The sequence below is a fragment of the Argiope bruennichi genome, chromosome 2 (assembly GCF_947563725.1).
Source record: "Argiope bruennichi chromosome 2, qqArgBrue1.1, whole genome shotgun sequence".
Lineage (NCBI taxonomy): Eukaryota > Metazoa > Arthropoda > Arachnida > Araneae > Araneidae > Argiope > Argiope bruennichi.
Window position 1 is genome coordinate 107553221 of NC_079152.1, and position 22828 is coordinate 107576048.

The 22828-nt window shown below is 26.6% G+C and overlaps 1 protein-coding gene across 4 annotated transcripts in view; it reads left to right on the plus strand.

The window, feature by feature from the left end:
- Positions 1 to 20158, plus strand: part of LOC129962034 (retinal-binding protein-like) — a 38308-nt gene extending 18150 nt beyond the window's left edge. For all 4 annotated transcript variants that reach the window (XM_056075714.1, XM_056075712.1, XM_056075713.1 and 1 more), the window contains exons 7-13: positions 560 to 654; positions 3085 to 3163; positions 5150 to 5230; positions 7542 to 7628; positions 9525 to 9631; positions 14046 to 14349; positions 15849 to 20158. In XM_056075714.1, the coding sequence (XP_055931689.1) occupies positions 560 to 654; positions 3085 to 3163; positions 5150 to 5230; positions 7542 to 7628; positions 9525 to 9631; positions 14046 to 14349; positions 15849 to 15937 (842 nt within the window). In that variant the 3' untranslated portion in view covers positions 15938 to 20158. The remainder of the gene's footprint in view (positions 1 to 559; positions 655 to 3084; positions 3164 to 5149; positions 5231 to 7541; positions 7629 to 9524; positions 9632 to 14045; positions 14350 to 15848) is intronic.
- The last annotated feature ends 2670 nt before the right edge of the window (positions 20159 to 22828 follow it).

Here is a 22828-nt window from a genome sequence, read left to right on the forward strand (position 1 = left end):
TTTCATAATTGCTTTATAACCTCTGGATTTTTTTCTCTAGTTTTTGAAATTATTTAAATATAAGAATTAATTGAAATAAATCTATTGAACTTTATATGTTTATTAACTATTTAAGTAGAATTTCAGGAAAATCAGCTATTTGTTAGAAATATTAAAAAGGGTTTTTTTATGTGAAAAAAAACACCAAATATCTTGGTTCTGCAAAAAACATTTTTTGTTATAATTTTGTATTTCTTAAATGTATGTGCTATATAGAATATTAATTCATACATTTCAAGCATAAATTATATTAATTAGTAATTCTCTTATTTTATATTAAAGGTTGGGTCTTAATAAAAAATAATTCAAATTTCAATTTTAATTGAAATAATTGAAAATCAGTATTGAAATAAATGAATGAAAAGACACATAAATGTAAAGTTGAAAGTGCAACGACACCGTACGTTGAAACTTTTATTTACAATTAATCACAATTTAATTTGGAAAAAAAATCAACACGTGAGAATGCAAATTCAAATGCTTCCTGAATATGAAAAATTTTCTGTATAAATTTTTTCAGGCATTATAGGCTCTGCAAAGAAGACTGATCTTATAAAATATGTCATCAGAATATACGAAAAAGCTGTTGAAAGTATGAAGGAACAAAGTGTGAAGGTATATAATCTTTTACTTATATTCATTCTGTCAGAAAAATCATGAACATTCTTTAACAGTAAAAAAGAGATTGTGTATGTGTTTGCTAGTTTGATGATTGAACTTCAGCCTATTAAAGTTTGCACAGTTAAAAATTGGGTGTTTGATGATGCCGTTATCTCTTTGAAATTTTGATTAGAACTTTAATTAATCATAAATGAGAAATTTGCCATTTTTATATTATAATTCATAAAAAAAGAAATACAGAATTATAAATTTCACGTTATTTTAAAATTAATTACACATTTTTTCAAAACTATATCAATTTAGTTGTGGAATAAATTTTAGGAATTTTCGCAATTCTTTAAAAACATTTTACAGTGCATTTCATTTTTACCGGTGACAAATGTGAATTTTTTCTCCAAATTTATTCCTCAAATGTGATCAAAAAATTTCGAAAGTGTTTTCCGTATTTCTTATCTTTGATGGAATTTCATTAACAAGTGTGGTCTCGACAAACTCTAGAAGATTCTCGTTTTTTTGATAAATGAATAAATAAGGTATGCTGCAATTTAAAATACATTTATATTTTAAGGAAAAAAAAATCCATTTATATAAATTTTCCGTTTCTATTTATATTAATTTCGAATTCAGTAAATCCCAATTTCTTCAAATCAAATTGTTTAACTCTCCCGCTGCTTATCCCTCGATTTCCACGGGTTGGAAATCAGTCCATTTTCTATTGCATCCTGCATTTTTTGCAGTTTAGAGAGTTTATTTTTACGATCACAAATTTTTCTTACATTATACAGGATGTCCCACAAGATATGTAGCGTCTAATATTTGCAGATTCGGACAGAACACATCAAGACGAGTATTTTGATGTATAATATGTGGGGTCCCCGAATATAGTATCATAGTTTAATTTCACAAAGAACGTTCATTACGAATCCGACAATTTGTATTCCAAATTACGATGTATAAGACGATTGCACAACATGGAAGCTATGAAAATTTGTGTCAACCAATGAGAAGAAAAGCGCGCCCACAAGTGAATATGCGAATAATCACAGTTTGGTGTGCGTTATCCACTGAAGGCATCTTTGTGCCAATTTTTTTTATAGAAAATGTCATCAGTGAAGCTTATTTTGGTGTGCTGAATGTGTCATTCCATTCTTACACGGCACAGACAAAATAAGTGATTATTGGGTTGTGCAAGATGGCTCTAGACCTCAGCTCACTCAACAAAACTCCGAATTTAGCAGAACATTTTCACGATAGACTGTTTGGGTTCCATTACAAAAAAAAGCTATGTTATAGAGTGGCCACCTTACTCCCCGGATCTTAACTTTTGCGACTTTTTTAAGGGGATGTCTAAAATGCACAGTGCATCTCACACAGCCCTGAATAATGAACGACTTGAGTGCAGCAATTGAAATTGAGGTCAAGGAAATTGGAACAAATGTTTTGATAAAATGATAACGAACTTGGATTTTAGACTTCACCATTTCTTTTCTTTGAACGACCGACATTTCGAATATCCGTTGTATTGAAAATTTTCAATAAACATTGATTTTCACTTGGTTGTTTTTCCTTTCTCATTTCTTGAAGTTTTTATAACACAAGCGTCACTGCGTAATTTGACTATGACACTATATTCGGGGACCCCACCTGTTATACATCAAAATACTCGTCATGAAGTGTTGTATCCTAAACTGTACATATTAGACCCTGCATACCTTGTAGGACACCCTGTATTATTATCTTGTAATACTATATATACTATCAGTTCAATTTTTTTTTGAAAAATATTTGAATTTATCTGGAAACAAATCGTCTAAATAGGTATTTTAAAAAATTGCGCAGCAAATGGGTTAAAAATATTTTATTTGTATTTTCTAAATGACACTGAAAGTTATCAATTTGTAAACTTTTTCATAAAATTAGTAAGCTTAATCCTTTTAATCATCTTTACTCTAAAAATAAAAAAAAATCTACATTAAAAATTAGGAAAATAACTAAAAGTGAATTTAAGAACATTAATTTTTAAAGAATATATCTTTATATTTTTAAAATAATGTATTATTTTTTATATATTAAAATCCATGGAAATTAAAAAGAAATGTTTATTTTATATGACGAATTCGAAAATTAAGCTAAGAAATGTTTAAAGGAAATTAGGTTCTTTATAGTGTCTAAATTATTTTACATAAGATAATATAATTTCAGATTTTTGTCATATAGAAATCATTGAAATCAAATAAACAGTACAAAGAGGGAAACGCAGTAATTCCGAAAAACAAATTATGTCGTATTCGAAAATCGATGCTTGTTTTGTTTCACATATATTATTTGTTAAATTTCGATAATTCCATTGGTCCAAAATTTCTAGAAGTAGTTCAAAATGTCATATATTTTATGAAAAATGGTTCGTTTTCCTTTCCATAATAGCATGGGAAACCAGTGACATCTATGGTGCAAATATATAATTATGCGAATATGACCTTCACCAAGGCTACTAATAGAAAATGTAAGTAAAAAATAAATTTTGTACTCGAATGCATATCTTAAGATAATTTATTTTTTTCATTCTGCTTACTTTTTCTTAAATAATCTAGAATTACTTTACTCAATAAACTGTGTTAAATTCATCACCTTACTTCATGCACTAAAAAATGAGAAACTTGTAGTTAGATGGCATATGTCAATTATTTGTACATTTACATATTATAAGTTAAAAATTTCATTAATATTTCATTTAAAACTTAATGATTAACATATTATTACTATATTTCATTATTATTTATATCAAAATTTTTTTAATTATAAGTAATGTTGATAATGATTTAGTCTGTGTTGATTCTTTCTTAGCATTTTCTAGCAAAATTAACTTTCATCATATTAGAGGAAAATTCTAAAACAAGTTTTATGATTTTAAATATATTATAAAGAAACATTTTTTCAGGAGAATCAGAATGCTAATAATTTAATTTTGGATAATATTTTGAAATCAACTCAATATTATTTCTTCACATTTTTCTGTTCTAACTAAATAAAAATACTTTTCGATTAAATACCATTTAGGATATTTAGAAAAAAAAATTCCAAATTTCAGCTTAGAAAATTAGTTATTATTGTGTCACATTTAAAAAAATAACTGCATTTTTTTCTTCCACGCTAGATAAAATAAATTTAGTTGGTGGTATATATAATTAATAATTTATCATTATTCTCCAATTTATTAATTTTATTTTGATAAAATATGTCAAGAAAAAAGGCGACCATATTTTAAAATGTAAGTGGAATTTTTTTATAATGAGAAGTGAAAGCTTTCAAAGGAAGTTATATTTATGTAAATATATGTGATAAAAATTAACTTCCTGTTTACACGATGCTGGAAAAATTTATTCAGGATCTTTTAAAAATACAAATGCTGCTTCTAGAAATAAATTAAATCGAATAAATGAATAAATATTCACTCTTTCAATTAAAAAATGCATTTTTCTTAACTAATTAGCACAGTTACTCTAAATTAATAAAGGGGGATCAAACAAAATGCTTCTAAGCTGGAAATTATTCAGTACATTTTCTCTAATGCAAGATTATTTGTAGTACATAAATGATGATGATATCGTGACCGCGTTACCACGTAAAGGCAGTAGCTTCTCAGGGTAAAGAACTCTAAGCACCCGAGGGCCGAAGTCTGACTTCTAGCTAATAGGAAGTTGAAACTCACACATTCGGTAAACCTCTTTTTAAAGGGGAGCATATTCACGCACCTCACAGATGAAGAACAACCATGCCCGAACCGGGATTCGAACCCCGGACGCCCAGATCACGGGGAAGATGCCCTACCCCTATGCCAGAACGCCGGCAGAGTACATAAATATTTATATAGAAAATAAATGAGAGCCGTGTGGAATTCATGATTAAAAAAAAATATACGAAAATTTTGCGTCTATGAAAACTTTTGTTCGTTAAGTAAAAAAAAAAAAAAAAAAAAAGAAAAGAAAAAAGTGAAAATTCTTTGTCGTTAAGAAAAAAAAATCAATGTCTCTGAAATTTCTTTGTCGTTAAGTAAAAAAAAAATTATGAAAACTCATTGCCGTTAAGCAAACGGAACTGGATCATTGAACTGATTAATCATTTATTCGTAATAACTGATATTTCATAAAATTGGAAAAATAGAAAATCGGATAAATAATGGAATCTGAAAAACAGTATTTAATATTCCGACATATTTTATTTTATTTTTCTTTTTCTTTTAATTAGATGCATATTTTTTTAAAAAAAATATCTATTTTGGATAAGTGGAAGATTATTACTTATAAAAATGATTAAAATTTCTTTAACTGGTCATTAAATCTATTGCGCAAACTTTATGATTCAAATAATTTTTATCTGGTTTCACCATATTTGTAGTCAAATTAAACTATGCATTGCAGTAATAAATTTCAAAAGAAAGAAATACATAGAAATAATTATATGACATAAAAATAATTTTATGATTTTGCAGCTATAGAAATGGTGAAATTGGGAATTGATATATTTCAAGATAACTATCCAGAAAGACTAAAAGTCGTATTTGACATTAACAGTAAGTTATTAACTTTTTTCATGCTTTACTGACCAAGATATACGTTGTAATTTTTTGTATTTTTCATTATTTTAATGCAGAATTATTTAAATTTTATCGTATTTTGATAATTTATATCTGATATAAGTATACTGTTAAGAATTTTAATTCAGATGCTCTCAAATTTTTGTTTCGTCTTTAATAAAATAAAAACTTTCTTATGTATATTAAATATATTTTTGAATGTGTATGTTTGTAGTTTTCGATATAAAAATGATATTAATGTGATTTTAATTAAATATTTATTCGTTTTGTCCTTATGTTTTGAAATGTGTCTACTTCTCATTTTTTTTACACATTCTGATTTAATGCGATATTGCACATAGTATTCTACCATTTCTAATGCAAAATGTATGAATAATAAATAAATAAATAAGCTCTCTTACTGAATTTACAATGCTTGTGTAATTAGCTAAAATCATTTTGGCATATTTAGAATTTAAACCACTAATTAATGGACTGTTTAAAAATAAAATAAGATCTCTTAAAATCTCTTTAAAAATAAAAATTGTAATGCACATAAGTTACTATTCAAACTTGATTAACTCATTGTTGATCTCTCATGAGTAAAGTCATGTTTTCATAACTGTGGCATTTCATTGCCAGTCAACAATGTGTTGATATCGAAGCAATAATGAGTCCATTGAAACACCAAACTAAAACATTTTTTTTTAAATGTTCGCCTAGTTATAATTCTAAATATATTTTCTGGAAAAAGTCATCTACTTAATTTTCTCTATTAATTTAACTCTTATAGCATGTATAAATAAGGATAATAATGGTTTATTCTTAAAAATGAGTGCACAATTGCCTGACGCACATATTTTTAAGAATGACTGGTTATAAATATTTAGGGTCTAAATTACAATTATTATCTAATTTACAAAAATAAATAAATAAATAACATACCATATTTTGTGATTGGAAACAGATTTTTAAAGCACTTTAAAATTCAATAATTTTGTCGCATTAAGAAAAGTGATAGCTATGAGATCTTTTTAAATAAATTGGAATTTTGAACCAGATCGTTATTTTTTGTTGATCATTCATTATCACATGTAATATCTGCATAAGTTTAGTATAGAAAATTTAGTATAGATATCTTGAGAAGTTTTGGGATAATGTGGATTTGAAAGACATGGATTTGACAGAAAGCTGAAAATTAACTAGAGAAAATTGCCATATTTTAAAAAAATATTAATTCAAGGAAAGAAGTTCTTTAAGTTAGAGTAAAATTAATAATTTTTTTATTTAAAAAATGTATATAGAATGTATTATTGGTCCTATCACGAAAGAAGTCGTATTTCCGCTAATAAGTAAAAGAACAACTTAAATCATAAATAGTATGCTGGAAAAAGTGGAAAATTGTTTTTCTCTCTGTAGGTAAATATGAAGATTAAATGTTTTGGCATTCTTAAATTTTAGATGTTTGAAAATTAATGCGCAGTCAAAGACTAGGCTCTATTCCTTTCTATTACGATAAATGGCTAATGTAAATATATTTAAACGCTAATAAATGCAATTGCATTTCATTTTCATACCTAAAGATGGTGTTCCTAAAAAAAAATCAAGTCGCAATAAATATTTTTCTTTATTTCTGCACAAGTTCCTCCTACTCATAAATTACATTTACTTACATTTATTAGTAAGTTAAATATTTAATTTTATTTCAACTTTAAATATGAAGCTAATTTAGTATTTGTGACAAATATCGGACACTAATTAAGTAAATAGTTAAATAAATTTGAGGAATGGCAATTATATGTTAAATAATACTTCTTAGGAACACAATAATATTCCTACTATTTTTAAATGTGTAATTATATAATATATCAAAATATCTTTCTCTAAATACTGTTTATGTAATATATCTATGTATCTAAATATCTTCCTCTAAAACGTCTTTCATGAAGAAAGAAATATTATACTGGAAAATATGCTACGAATTCCCTTCTGTAGAGATAAGAGGTATTTTATATGATTAATTATATAAATAAATTATTTTTATTTGTTATGATATTTCATTTTATTAGAATAATTGAGTATTTGTTAGTTTTAGTATATTTAGTTTTTACTATTTTCGTGACACTGGAATTTTAGACATCTTTTTTTCCCTTTATTATATCTTATTATTATCTCCTTATCCCCCTTATTATTAAGTTTTTAAAAGAACAAATACTTGTGGAATGCGAGTCATAAATGTTTTATTGATAATATGCACCTGTATTAAATATAAATTTATGGATTATTTTTCTCGTCCCATTATTTTTAGCATCATTTTACTTCAGCTTATTCTTTCCATTCATAAAAGTAGTTTTGGCACCAGCAGTCTATAACAAAATTCATTTTTATGGAGAAGGTATGTTATTTATATTTCATTTCCATATTTCAAGAACAATTTAATTTATATTTATTTTAAAGTGTTAAATATCATATTTTCAGAATATTGCACGGATAATTATTAACACAAATAAGATTTATTCATTATAAATAAAAACAATTTTACAGTTCAAATTTTAAATAAATCTCATTATGATTATAAAATGCGTGAAATTGCTGTAGCATTTACTGAAAGAAATGCAATCGGAGAAATAGGTTTATGCATATAATTTCAGAATTAATGTATTCGAGAAGTTATTTAAATTATGAAATTCTGCTCTAAACTTGATTTTTTTTGGTTATAATCTGATTTATAATTAATTGAACTTTGAGCCAATTCATTCAATTTTTATTATGATGATGATTTGTAAGCATACAAAAAATTATATGGCTTTGCTTAGCAAATGGGAACTCTTTGTACATGCATTATCATTGCATTATCTTCAATTAAAATTGATTTTTGTAAATTTTAATTGAAGATAATGCAATTTAAAATTTAAATTATCATGCTTGCACTACTTTTTGAATCACTTTAATAAAGGAAAATGAAGAACAGAAAAAAGGAATTCAATTAGCTCTTGAAATTGTATTACTAAAATCTGTGGCAGTTCAATATAAAATTTATATTACCTCGTGCATATAAACAATAAGTTATAAAAACTCGTTATTATCTAAACTAATTAATAGTAATTCATTTATGCTAAATAATTTTTATTTGTTTTATCCGTTGAAATGCGATTTTCTAACTGAGGGAAGTCTGAAAGTGAAGATTCACAAAAATCTCAAATTCGAATTTTTTGGAAATTACAATTCTTTCCCTACATTTTTCATATATGAGAAAATTAAAAAAAGGAAATTTAAATATAAATTCTTCCTTTTTTGTATGCAAGGTATCTATGAAGAAAGCATTTATTTAAATGAAATTTTCAACCTTGAGTTTTCATGAATTTTCTAGTTTTACGCATCCGTAAATCCTAAAAAAGTGTTCATTCTTGCAATTATATGAGTCTTTGTCTTTTCTGCATTGTAAATTCCAAACATGTATGGGGTATCAAATATAAAATAAATACAACAAACCTATTTAAAGGAAGGTATATCAAACAGAAGAGTCATGTTTTGGATCACGTTTTTGAAATAGAAATCAAACAAAAGAGTTTCCTTTCGTAATGCCGGTTTTTTTTTTTTTTTTTTTTTTCCTTTTTCCTATGAAGCTAAAAATATATTATATTCTGAAAAAAACCTCAAGATTTTCTTTAGAAATGACAAAATTTATTAATAAATATAATGATGAAAGGATTAATATTTGCATTCAGATTATTTTGGGCCAAAAAGTGAGACTAATGGTTAATAATAAAATATTGTTAAAACAAATTTCAGTTGTGAGATATTCATATTTTAAAGGCAACTAGGAAATGAAAAACACATATGCATTCTGCATAAATATTCGTATTTTTTTTTTAGCAGAAAAGCAAAAACAGTAATCAAAATTTTTATCTCAATTTACTTAACTCATTGTCCCATCTTGAGTATCCCTATTCTTATTTTAATTCATCATCATATATATGGAATAGGAAAGTTATAAAAATCTTATTTAAATGCTGTTAAACAAAATAATAAAATGGAATTGAAACTGTTTTTTTCAAAAAAATATTATTCATGCATGGCTATGTGTATTGTCTTCTATAATTTAATTTTCCATTTTTCATTATTTTTTCTACATTGTAGTTTCAAAGTCAGTTTTAGCCGAAAACTATATTACATTAAAAAATACCCTGCATTTCCTACCGTTTGTAAAGCTCTCTTAGGTAATTTGTATCAATTTTAATGTATGCCTTATAAAATTAACAATTCAATTAATTTAATATAATTTTGGCAGAAAAATGGAAAGATGATCTTCTTGAGATTATTGATGCAGATGTACTTCCGGCGTTTCTTGGTGGAAATCATACTGATCCAAATGGAGATCCGATGTGCAACAGCTTTGTGAGTATAAATAATTCGTTTAAATCTTAGAATCAAAAATAAATGCTTACACGGTCTTTAAATTTAATTTTAAATGCATTGAATGCATGCATTAAAACAGAATCATTGAGTGTTATCATTAAACATTCATTTGGAAATTCATTAAAAAATAGTTCATTTTGGAACCACATTAATTTCTTTTTTCATTATAATGTACTGCAACAAAATTTTCAAGCGTTTACCAGATTTTTAGTAAAATAATAATGATTCATATTGTTTTAATAATTAAAATGATTTCCAAAATAATTTTATAATCAATTAAATAGAATTATTTCCTAAATAAATTTTAAATAAGAAAATAACCTTAAATAACCTTTTAAATAAGAAATATCATTTTTAATAAGAAAAATGATATTTCAAAATCTAATTTCAATTCTAATTAATTAAAAAAATATCTTAATTTAGCCCATATTAGCATTCTAAAATGTTGTCTTATTTCCTGATCCAATAAAACCGTTTTTTAATTTATTAATTCAACGATAGTTCTAAAATTGATGAAATCGAGAAGTTCACACACTCCGAGTGAAGAGATCAAAAGTAAAGTAAACTGAAGTAAAACTGTAACTAAAGTAAAACTGTAAAGTCAAGCGAATTCTTTTTAAAACATACCCAGATTTCTCTATCTTAAATTGGCACGTGTAGCGTTATATATATATATATATATATATATATATATATATATATATATATATATATATATATATATATATATATATATATATATATATATATATAGATATATATATATATATATATATATATATATATAGTATATATAATATAGCGTTTTGGGGATTCTTCTTCTGGATTTGCTTTTTCGAGAATTCCATGTTTTTGGGGTTAGGAAGATATATCTTCATTATAATAAATAAATTTAATTATTCAAGATGCTAATAAGGAACTTATCAAAGCACATGGCCCGTCGCATGCTCTACCAAGGGGCACTATGGATAGCTTTGTGTCAGGAGCATTCACGGACAAAAAATTACTGGCACAATTATTATGTTATAAAAATCCTAAAAATATATAAAAAATTTAACATTTGTTCAAACAAGAAGTGTAAGACCTGTCCATTAGCAGGTAAAGAACAAATCAATAATGGAATTTCAAATTTGCAAATATTCTGGAAAAACAAAAACCTTATTTATCTTATATATTGTTTATAATGTAATTTAAATTATACTGGCCAAACTAGCACCGAACTCAGTTTAAGAATTAATAACCATAGATCTGATATTAAAAACTTTATTAAAAATGAGACTACTGACTTTGAACTAGAACACTTTTAAAACCATAACTTTAATAATATTAATATTTACATTCCAGAAGATAATGTTAATGACTTAAACAAAAGATTAAACCTAGAAAATATTTATATTTATAACCTAAAAACTTTATTTCCGTATGGACTTAATAGTAAATTGGATGGGGAAGGTTACGGAGATTTAAACAAGAACTGCATTTATTACAAATTTTATATATTTAAAGATTTTCTAAATAAAGAAACCTATAGTAAAAGATTTGAAAGAGGTAAAGGAAAAGGTGCCAATTTTCAAATTATATTTGAGGAATTTCAGAGTTATTGTAATCTGGAACACAATAGTGAAAACATTCACAAAATTAGGAAATATATGTTTGGTCTTATAAATAATAAAATTAAATGATTAATAAATAATAAATTCGGGAATTTAAAGTTTAAATATTCGTACTCTAAAAGTATAATTCTTGATTAAATATAAGCTTAATATTGGAAAAAACGATTTACTATTTAATAATAAAAATAATGTACAGAAAGAATTCTGTGTGATAAAACTTTTGGATATTAACTTCGAAAAACTAAAATTACCTAAAATTGTAAATAATAATTATATATTTTTTTCCTTCCTTTAACAGATAAAGCAACTGTTTCAATAGCGTTTAGTTATACACCAACTTTAAAAAAACAAATTTATAATTATAACTACTATAACAATAATTTAGATAAAATAAATGAAACAGATTGTAACTGTAACAGAAAGAGCTATAAAGATTTTATACATGTGGATATAGGTGATATTATTACAGGTAATTTAAAAATTATTGAATCCAGTTCTTTAAGATAATTAATGGAAAGAGGAACTAAATTTAGATTAAGAGAAAAAAATAAACCATAATAAAATCTTAATTTCTATTGGAAAAATTTGGGTATTTTTATTATTAAATTATCTAGAAAATACCATTGGCCTGCGGAAGGTTTCGTAGAATGGAAAGTGAGAATTTTTGTTAAAATTAAAGCAAAAATGAAAATAGATATTGACAGATCTAAAGAACGCGGGATTTATTTTAGCAAAACATTAAAAAAGAAATAAAATTTTAAAAGAAAAATGTGTTATTACAGTAATAGATAAATAAGCAAATAATTTCCGTTTAATTTGTAAATATTATTATAAATAACTATTAATTAAGGAATATAACTCTAATGCAACTTATATTTTAAAGAACACGGGGAAAAAGGAATTAGATAAAAGAAAGCTAGCTTTCACAAAAAAACCAAAATTAAGAATTGCGTTTTAAACTATCCTTGTTCCCAACAGTTAAATTTCATAAAAATCATTAGAATTTAGATTTGTGATTTGTAGCATTGGTAGTTATAATTACTATACGGAAAAACATTTCTTTAAATATTTAAAAATTATCCTGGACAAAATCAAAGATAAAGATAACTTTATAATTAATAATAACAAAGAAGTTTTGGATTTTCTTAAAGATAACAACATTAATAAACTTAATACTTTTGATTTCGAAAATTTATACACCAATTTGCCTCATGAAAAATTAATAAATGTCTGTGCTTTTATATATGGAGAATATTTAAATGAAGATGTTATTCCTAAAAATAACTGGCTAGAATTATGTAATTTTAATATAACCCAAAATTATGTTTTTAATGGAATTAATTTTTATAAAAAAGTAAAGGGCATTCCAATGGGAACAGCTTTCTCAAGTACTTTAGCTAATATTTTTCTACATTACAATAAGAAAAAAAATAATTAAATATAATTTCGTAAACGGGTTGGAGGTATATTGATGACTTACTTTTGCTAAACTTAGATAATACCAACATTGTGACTAATTGTTATCCAAAACATTTAATTCTAACAGAAACAAATAAAAATCAACTTGAGGCTATCTTTCTGGATTTAAAAATCGAAATTGTGAATGATAAAACAATAGTTGGTATCTACGATAAAATTGATGGATTCAACTTTAAAATAACGGAACTTTGTAATTATCGTTCTAATTTAAACTCTAAAATTTTAAAATTTTAATTTTCTCACAATTTAACAGGATTTAAAAAGTTTGCAATAACAAAATTCCCCATATTGAAGAAACAAATAATGTCGTTAAAAATTTAACTAATAATGAATTTCCCAGGAACTACTGCAATATTAATATTTTAATAAATTAGAGATGATTTGGGATTAATCCTTTGCCTAAAATAAAAATAGATTTTCCTTTGCATATTAACTAACTGAATAGATGGCCTGAGACACTGCAATTATTTTTACTCTGAATGTCGTTAGCACAATCATTTAGGAAACAAGAATAAATAAGAAAGGACACCTTTTGAAAAAAAAATTGCTTGCTTCTGGTATCTACTTTTGTTTTGTTTTCATAATTGGTTATGAGAGTTATTATATAGGTCATTTTATGTTTGTGCTTATTGGTGGTCGTAATCTTTTAATTTATTGTTTTGTCTCTTTTCTGTAAAAATGATTTATCTCTTAGACCTTAATTTCAGGGGATTTTCAGGTCACGAGGGATCAATACTGTTGGACAAAAATCGGGATTCCTCACAGAAAAAAATCTCTTATTTTGAATCCGTGCCTGAGGGTGACCCTTGAGAAAGACTTCAGGCCGGATTCTTATTTTATTTGGTTTTAATTTTAATCCTATTTTCCTATTAACTTGGTTTTTATTACTAATTGTCTACATTCCTCTGTGTTTTAGTAGTAGCTGCATTTGCGCTCTCTAAATACAATGTTGCTTTTCTGTCTTTTACTTTTTTTAATTTTATTCCGAAATAAATTTTTAGTTCCGATTCCGAAATAATTTAGTTTCGTTTCTGAAATAATTTGGTTTCGTTTCCGAAATAATTTTAATTTTAGATTGTTTCAATAATGCGTTTTAATTTCATAATGCTTATATTTTTGGTTACTTATATATGGAAAATTGTATATTTATATATTTTCCAATCTCCTACGATGATTTAATAAAGAAAACAGCATAAAATTCGAATATCCTTCTAATATTAAAAGCTGAATAATCACCTTTATTGAAGAAATCTGCAGACTTGTTTTTGCTATCTCAATTTCCTTTTTTGTATTTTTTGTAGATCGTTCATGCAAAAACAGTGCCTGAAAGTTACTATCTAAAAAAATCTGAGAAAATTCTGTGCCAGACTGAAGGAGTAAATAAAATTATTGTGACTCGATTCTCGACAGAAACCATAAATCTTGAAGTAAAAGAAGCTAATTCGTTTCTGGAATGGGAATTTGAGACAAAAAATAAAGACATTGGATTTGGTGTATATTTTAAGGAAAATGACTCTAAGATTATTGATCTTATACCAAAACAAAGAATTGATACATATTACGGTTCAGAAACGGGAGTTTACAAATGTGAAAAGCCTGGCACATGTAAGTATAGATTTATTGATTCTATATTACAATAATAATGTTTGTTACTTTATTTTATTTTTCAAAAGTTTTTCCAGGAATAAAATAGAGAATTTCAGTTTAAATGAGACTGCTTGCTCATTTTAAATTTTAACGTATGTAATACATTTAAAAGAAATAAGATGCATTAAGGAAGTTTAATTTAGTTACATTAACGACCGGTTTTAAAGCAATACTAGGGCTATTTTGGGACAGACCTAGTAATTTTGAGCCACGAGCAAATGACCTGGACATCTGAGCTGGCACCCCCTCTCCAAACTTCCTCATCACACTAGCGGGACGACATTGGCCCTAACGGATTTAACGTGCACCAGACCTGCTTACACGATGGTTCTTAGGTGGAATTGGTTCTCGAACTTGAAACCCTCCAATTCCAACATGCATTAAGGAAATAATGCATCTTATTTAATCTTGATGCATCTTAAGGAAATAATGCGATTTCAGACTTATTAAAATAAATATTTGTAATTATATTATGATGTTCTGGAAGAGTTTAGTGAAAAATTGTGTCAGGAATTTATAATTTTTTTATAAAGTGCATTATAATGCATGCAAAAAAGACGTTTATAACAAGCAGTAGCGCTTTTCTCAGAATTTTATTTGTTAATGTGAATGGTTTTCTTCAATCACTATGAATAAATTATTTGTTTCAATTTCTCTAAGATTCCTTTTGATTAATTGCTTCTCTTTTCTGTATCGGTATCTGATTAGACATCCGTTTCTTAATCATAACTATTTGAAGTATTACTATGCAATATAGTTATGAGATGGAACAAAATACAGAAAGTGCCTTTAATTAACTTTTCTTACATATGCAGGTATAACTAATGAACGGAATGACAGAACGTATCAAGTACATACTGTGGAAGACATTGAAAATGAATTTCGCACAAAATAAAAGAAAAAATAGTAGCAAAAGCCATCGATAGGAAGCAATTTGCATTTATCAGAAAGAAAATTGGTCAATCATTAAAATAAATACTCGAAAAATAGATTATGCAAAACTTTAATTATATTCGAGTGAGTGAAATTACACTTTCCGAAATGAATGACATGCATTATGAAATTCCCTAAATATTATCTTTAATTACTGAACATTATTGTGAATTGGATCATATATAGCAGTTTGAATATAACAATAACTTTATGTGTAAAATATAATGGATCAGCGACCTTACAATTATGTCTGTTGAATCCATCTCCGCTTGTCTTTAACAGTTTGTACATGAAATTTTACTTTATTCTGCTCATTAATTTCAGCTCCAAATACCTCCACACATAGAAAGTTATTTTATAGCAACCTTGTGAATTTGAAGGCAAAATTTAATTTTAACTTCTAATTTTTAAGTTTGTGTATTTGTATTCATGCATTCCATATTTAAATATATAAATAATGATAGATTTCTAAAATTTTTTTATTTATTTATATATTTATTCTCTTTTTATGTTTGCTTTTTCAGATATTGTTGCATTTGATAACTCTTACAGTTGGCTATATCAAAAGGAAGTTTATTACAAAATTAGGGTGATTGATCCGAATTCTGTTTAAAATCATTAAAACACTAATCAGGACGAAGATTGATGACAACAGAATTGTAATCTAATTTTAAGTGAATTTTTATTATTTTGCTTCCTAACTTTCTTGTTGTAAATATATTGTACAGGTTTAAGTAATGCTTTAAATTATTAAATAGCACTTTCCAACCTATATACATATTGAATGTTATTTAAACAAATAATCAAAATAACTTTATTTGCTTTCCAAATTTAATAATTACATATTTATATGGATATTTTTTGTTACATTTTTTAAGCTTGATGTGTGAAGCTGTGTATCGTAGTTTCAAACATTAGTAAGTGAACAGTATATATTTTAAAGGTATTTCAATAAATGTTCAAAATAGCTGAATTGTGTTTTTCTAAATCAGTAATATAATCTGTACTATTAAAACAGTATATATCTTAAGTAAAGGCTTAAACTATGCTTTCCGATAAGATAACATTGTATAAAAATTAAATACATTTTATGTGGTTTAAATAAATTGCCACTGGACCTGGGAATTCGGGCAATACTTTCAAAACCGACAAAATATAAGTTTATTTAAAAATTGCAAGAATTGAAGAAAAATATAAAAATATTACTTTTAATAAACTTAAATATTTCTAATTAAAATAGAAGTATGTAATTTTGACAGAGTAAGTAAAAGAAAAAATATTTAATTAAAACAAAAGTATAAAGTTTTATTAGAATTGAAAAAAATACGTATATTTTTATACCATTACCACAAATATTTATACCAATGCCACAGTTTTAATCATCTCTGTTTTCGGCACACTGAATAGCTATAGCACTCTCGATAGCTGTAGGGTTATTACACACTAGATAACTTTAATAGCACTAGATAGTTCTAATTAAACCGCTTCTTTTCTAAACGAAATCTTTGCACGGCCTAGAATGGTGGAACAAGTTTGGAAAAGGCTTTAGTCACTTAAATATCTATATTTATTTTGGCCATTTGTCTCTTTCAAAAAATTATCCAATTTAAAATTCCTTATTGGTTTCACTTTTCAAAAACACTTTCACTCACAAAGGCATTTTCTTTGTCAACCAGGAAAAATGATTTGTGATCCAAATGTTTTTTGATGAAACGGGAATCTCCAAATCTTGAAAAAAATATTATCAAAAGTTTAAATTCCTGGTTATCCATTTACATAAAAAATATGCTGATGGTCCACAGAAATATAACAGCTTTCAAAACCTTCAACACTACCTTTGAGAACGGAAATTACTTACGCTGAAAATACTTTATTCCTAGCATTGAGATTTGGTGATAGTCGGAATTATGCTTTGGCGCTACCCATTAATTCGTCTCCCAAAACATTCGTAAAGGTGATAATTCTTTTGATCTAACCATGCGGTCTTAATATCCTGAAGACCACAATGCACAACCTATGTATGAGAAAATAATGCATGTAAATATTTCTGTCTAGGAGAAAATGGAAGCAACTGGAGAGATAGGAGATTCTCATGTAGTAATCTTACTTTATGTCGAAGTACGTTAAAGACATATATGTCGGGAAGTGCAAGATAGAAATTAGAAAAAAATCAGTCCCATATTTCTGAGTTGCATTTCTTGCAACATCAGAAGCAGATGTACTTTAAAGAAAGGGTAATCATTGAACGGACTGCGAAATTTTTCAAGAGTAATTTTCAGTTTTTCATATAAAATAGCTTTGTTGCTTTTGTAAATTTACCGATTACCTCAAAGATGAGTTCTTAAGGGAATTAAACTGAATCTGAATCTCTGAGAATCTACGGAGAGATAACGTTTTTGTAAAATAATGTAACCAATATATATTCTTCTCAAGCAAATCTGTCTTAAAATGAACCTGTTCGAAATTTCGTGAAATTATAGTTGTTAAACGTAAAAATTAATGCCGATTAAAAATTAAAAAGAATACTGAAAATATCTGTATTTTGACATTATTTTTTCGTAATTAGTAGTTATAAGAATAACATTATCTATTTAAAATAATCTGGAAGAATATTATTAACAAAATAATTATTTTAAATAAAAATACAACATACACCCAAGCACATCCAAGCACGTATATGAATAGAATTAGGGGTTAATGCTTTACTTAATTTTGGTATGATTTGTTCAAAACATTGAATTTTGAATTATCAAGCAAAGAATAATTTAATAGTTTTTAGGACATAAAACATTTTTAAATTATATTGTCAAAGAATTATTTAAGAAAAAAGTTTAAAAAAATGTAATAATTATATTTTGAATAATAGTATTTAGATATCACTTCAAGTCCTTTAAAGCACAGAATGAAACATACATTAGGAATTATGTTTATAACTGCACTACTCTAATTTTTTTAGATTAAAAAAGACTTATATATTATCTATAGTAATAATTCATTCTATAACACATATAAAATGTTTTGCAAATATTCCCCATGGAGGGAAATAATTCGTCGGATTATTTTTTCTACTTTTTCTTCTTGAATGGGTATCATAATTAATATAATTTCTTACCTTCAATGGCATCATTTTCTACTTATAAAGGAGGAGAAATTTCAAAGTAATATAATTCAATTTATATTAAATAATAGGTGTGTAAAGATTCATATGATATATTGCATGGTGTTACATTACATTTCCAGCAATTTCCAGAAATTTTCACTTTCATATGGAATTATAAATAATGATCAAGATGCATCAAGTTCTTCCAAACTTAATAATAAAGTAAAGAAAATTGTTTTCCTAGAATTGTATTAAGTTCGAATAATTCCAAATTTTCAACACAAATGACTGATGATTATGAATAATAGATAGTCATGAATGACAGTTAATATCAGTCATTCATGAACATTATTAAATGTGCAATCACATTTTCTACCTTGTTTAAAATTTTGACGTAAATCAGCGTTTAAATATATATAGTAAACTATTTACACGTGTGTGTGTGTGCTTGTGATTGATAAAATGCAGTGAAAACCGATTTATTTTATAACTTTTATTTAGTCATATATGTTTTCCAAATTATTGTAAGAAAATATTATTTAATAAATTTGATAACTTTCTAAAATATGTTCAAATGATCAAAAATACATTTAATTCACAGATTAAAAAACATTTAAACTCTTGATCATCCATTTGACAATATATTGATTATTGAAAACTCAAGGGATAAAATTGGAGAGGAGAGGTGAGAAGAAGGAAGATTGGTAAATTGGGAAGGTGATGAGAAAGGTAAACTAACCCCTGGCTTTCCAACTTTATTGGTGAAGGACTTGAGATCCCGTGTTGCTCACCCGATGTGACACCCTCAATCATGTTCGGCGATGCAGGAAGTCGTCATCGACGGTTTGTCCGAAGAAGAACGAACCAGCATGCCGCGTAGAGATGAAAGGTCACAAATCCCCGACTGACCCCATGTGATGCATTTTGAATAGCGGCCAGCTCCTCCTTCGGAAGACACCACTGGAATAAGAAGAGCGGTGACATCTTGACCATGCTCAAGTAAAATATCAAATCACTGACCGGAGAAAAGCCAACAGGTAACCTGACGTCCTCGGTTAAGCCCCGTTCCAATTACCTGTGCGCGTCTGGAGACAGACACATTTTCCACTTTTTCCTCTCTCTTGTAGTTTTTACGGGGTTCTTTTATGTCTGTTAAGTTTACCGACAATTTGTGAGAAACCCCGGACCGACGTCCATAGGCGAGGATGCTCATGCAATGGGTTAGACCAAATCCGTAAGATCACAAGTCATAGCAAAGCGACTTTAGAATAACAGGATGCTTCTCTAATCCATTGATGAAAAGAAAGAACCATCTGTATGGAGAACGCCAGTTTCTTCCAAATATCTGTGAACTAGCACAAACCATCTAGCTGTTCGCTCCATTCCCAAAAGCTGAACATACCCCCTAATGACAGGGTCATTCACTCCTATCCACATTGATTGACCAGAGATGAACTTATAAAATGCGACCAGAAATATTCTTGCTTCACTCGTTTGTTTTTCAACTGATCCTTTACAGTTAAGAAACACAAGTTTTTCATAGTTACTATTTTTGTTCTGGGTCTTTTACTTTTAATAGTGAGATAAGTTCGAATCGGAACTTTTTCAAATTTTATTAGCATATTTTTGCACATTGATGTTAAAATTTTGGATATTATATAAAGAAAAGAATAATTGAATATTTTTCTTTAAAATAATAAAAGAGAAAGTTAAATTAAAAATTAAAAATAAAAATTGTTACTTGCATGATTTCTATCTTTTTACATTTATAATTGTTTAATTGTTTTAAGTGTTTAATAAACTTTAAAAAAAACTGTATTGATCTGTAATATGTTTTAGTTCTTGTTCATTATTTTGTTTGCTTAATTTTGTAAAGCAAACAAAAACATTGTACTAAGGCATTATTTTCTCAGTGAATTAGCTAAAATTTATGAAATGCGCTTCTTTTCATCTGTGATATAATATGATGATCTAATTGAAAATAAATGTTAGACTTATAAGCCAAATGTCAAAATTGTGTTTTCTTTCACTATAAGGTCTCACTCGAGTATTTCCATTTCCATGATTGCAGATCTTGTTATTGTTACATGCTAAAAGAAATTAATTATAATAACAAAACAATGCTTTTACTTATAATTTTTTTACTTATTGCGGTGCATTGATTGCTTGATGAATGTAGGAATTTTTATTGAATATTTGTTAATCGTGTTTAGATATTTTTTTAGTTGAGTATTATCAAAGTAAATTTACCACAAAATTTTATATAAATTTTTTATCTGGACTTTCTAAAAGTATGAAAAAGATCGAAGCTTGATTTTAGCTTTTAAACTTTTGATTTTGTAAAGCAAAGGATGTATCCTTATGCTTACATTTAAAGATGATTAAATTCTCTAATATAAGATTTTAAATATTCCAAAGCTAATTGCTGAGTATCTTATAATTGCCTCAATCCTGCAAGAAACTCAGGCACTTTGGTTGCCTCAATGCAACCATAGACAAGTGCCTGGCCTGTAAATAAAAGCATACTTCATTATCACATTCATGGTTATTTATTATCTTAACTAGCCGCCTTTGGCGACGAGCCGGTTCGCCAATCTTAATGTTCGTTAAAATTTTAATAATTAAATATTTTATGTAATTCCAACTTTAATAGATTCTTCAGCAAAACATTTTAAAACTTCAAATTTTGATAGTCATATAATTCACTCATAATATTATAAAGGCCTTCAGTCATAACGTGATATGTATCTCTCTAATTTTCTGTTACCCCTCGTAGAATTTATGCTTTAAATTAAAGTGTAAAGGATTAATCTGCAATTAATATAATAATATTTTTTTACTGAAACAAAGCATTTTTTTTAATAATATGATTACTGATAATAGAGTCACTGAGCGTTTAAACTTTATGGGCACTAAAGAATATCTTTCTTAATTTATGTAATATTTCAAGAATTTGCAACAAAATTTTCTCAGATTCATCATGAGCAGATCGATTCATTAACAATGTTTCATTTTAAATGCATCAAACACTAAGAAAATAAAATGAATCGTTTAAAATAATCGGTAGAAAACAGGTTTAAAAAAACTACTTAAAAAACGATGTATTTAAAACTGTAAGCATATATAAAAAAATATATAACTAACATAAATACAATTTAATTACAAAAGCATGCAACTAACCTAAAATAATTTAAATCATTGAAAACAGGTTAAAAAAACTACTTAAAAAAAGATGTACTTAAAACTATAAGCATATACAAAAAATATATAACTAACATAAATAACAATTTACTTACAAAAGCATACAACTATCCTAAAAGTAATTTAAATCGTCCGTTGATAATGGTTGCCATGCCAACAATCCGAACACAGTGCTCATGCGTGAATTTTCTTCGCCTTTTACGGTAACGCAAATGCGTGAATTTTTCTACGCCAGTTGGGGTAACGCTATGCAGATTATACATTTTTAATTTCCTTTATTCTGTGTTATTTTAATTCAAAAGTACTTCAGAATGAATCTGAAACATGGATTAAATAACAATGTTTAATTTTAAATGCATAAAACATTAAGAAAATAAACAGAATCGTTTGAAATAATCCGCCGAAAAATTTTAACCCTAGCCTCATTACTGTTGGGAGAAAAAAACCTGAAGCCTTTCTCGTTTGGCGGTGGAGAAAATGGAAGATTTTTTTGGCGGGAAAGTTAGTTTTTAATTAATAATTAAAATTCTAATTAAAAATTCGAAAAAAGGAACCCCAGGTGCACATTCCCAACCTCCAAGGTATACATGTACCAAATTTGGTAGCTTTATGTCAAATGACCTGGCATGTAGAGCGCCAACACACACAAACATACACACACACACATTGAGCTTTATTATAAGTATATAGATAAAGATTTTTTTTTTTAATTTAACGTTGTTACAACTTATGGGTAAAGTTTTTAAAAGCTATAAAACAAAAATAATTAAAGCTAATTAAGTAACTAAAATTAAATGTTAATTCCATACAGCAACATTTAAAATAAATTCTTTGCTATCAAAAATAATCCATCATAGATTGCAATTCTTATTTCAATAATAGATAAAATCAAATAGTTTTTGACTTCCAAATGTAAAGTAACTAAAATTTGGTGTGACAATAATTGATAATACTCCGTCTGCTCCCAATGGACACTTAGTAAGTGGAATAAGTTCTTAACCTTGAAAATACTTAAAATTCCATTGGAAATTGAGTTTGAATCAGTGGCTATTTAAACAATTGATTTACCTACTGATAATTGACACAACATAGTCTTATCCGATGACGTACTTTGAACAAATTTCTAACGCAGTACAGCATTGCATGTTTCTATCTTGAAATTCCTTTGAACTTACAATCTTGTCATTTTCCAAAACGCCTTAC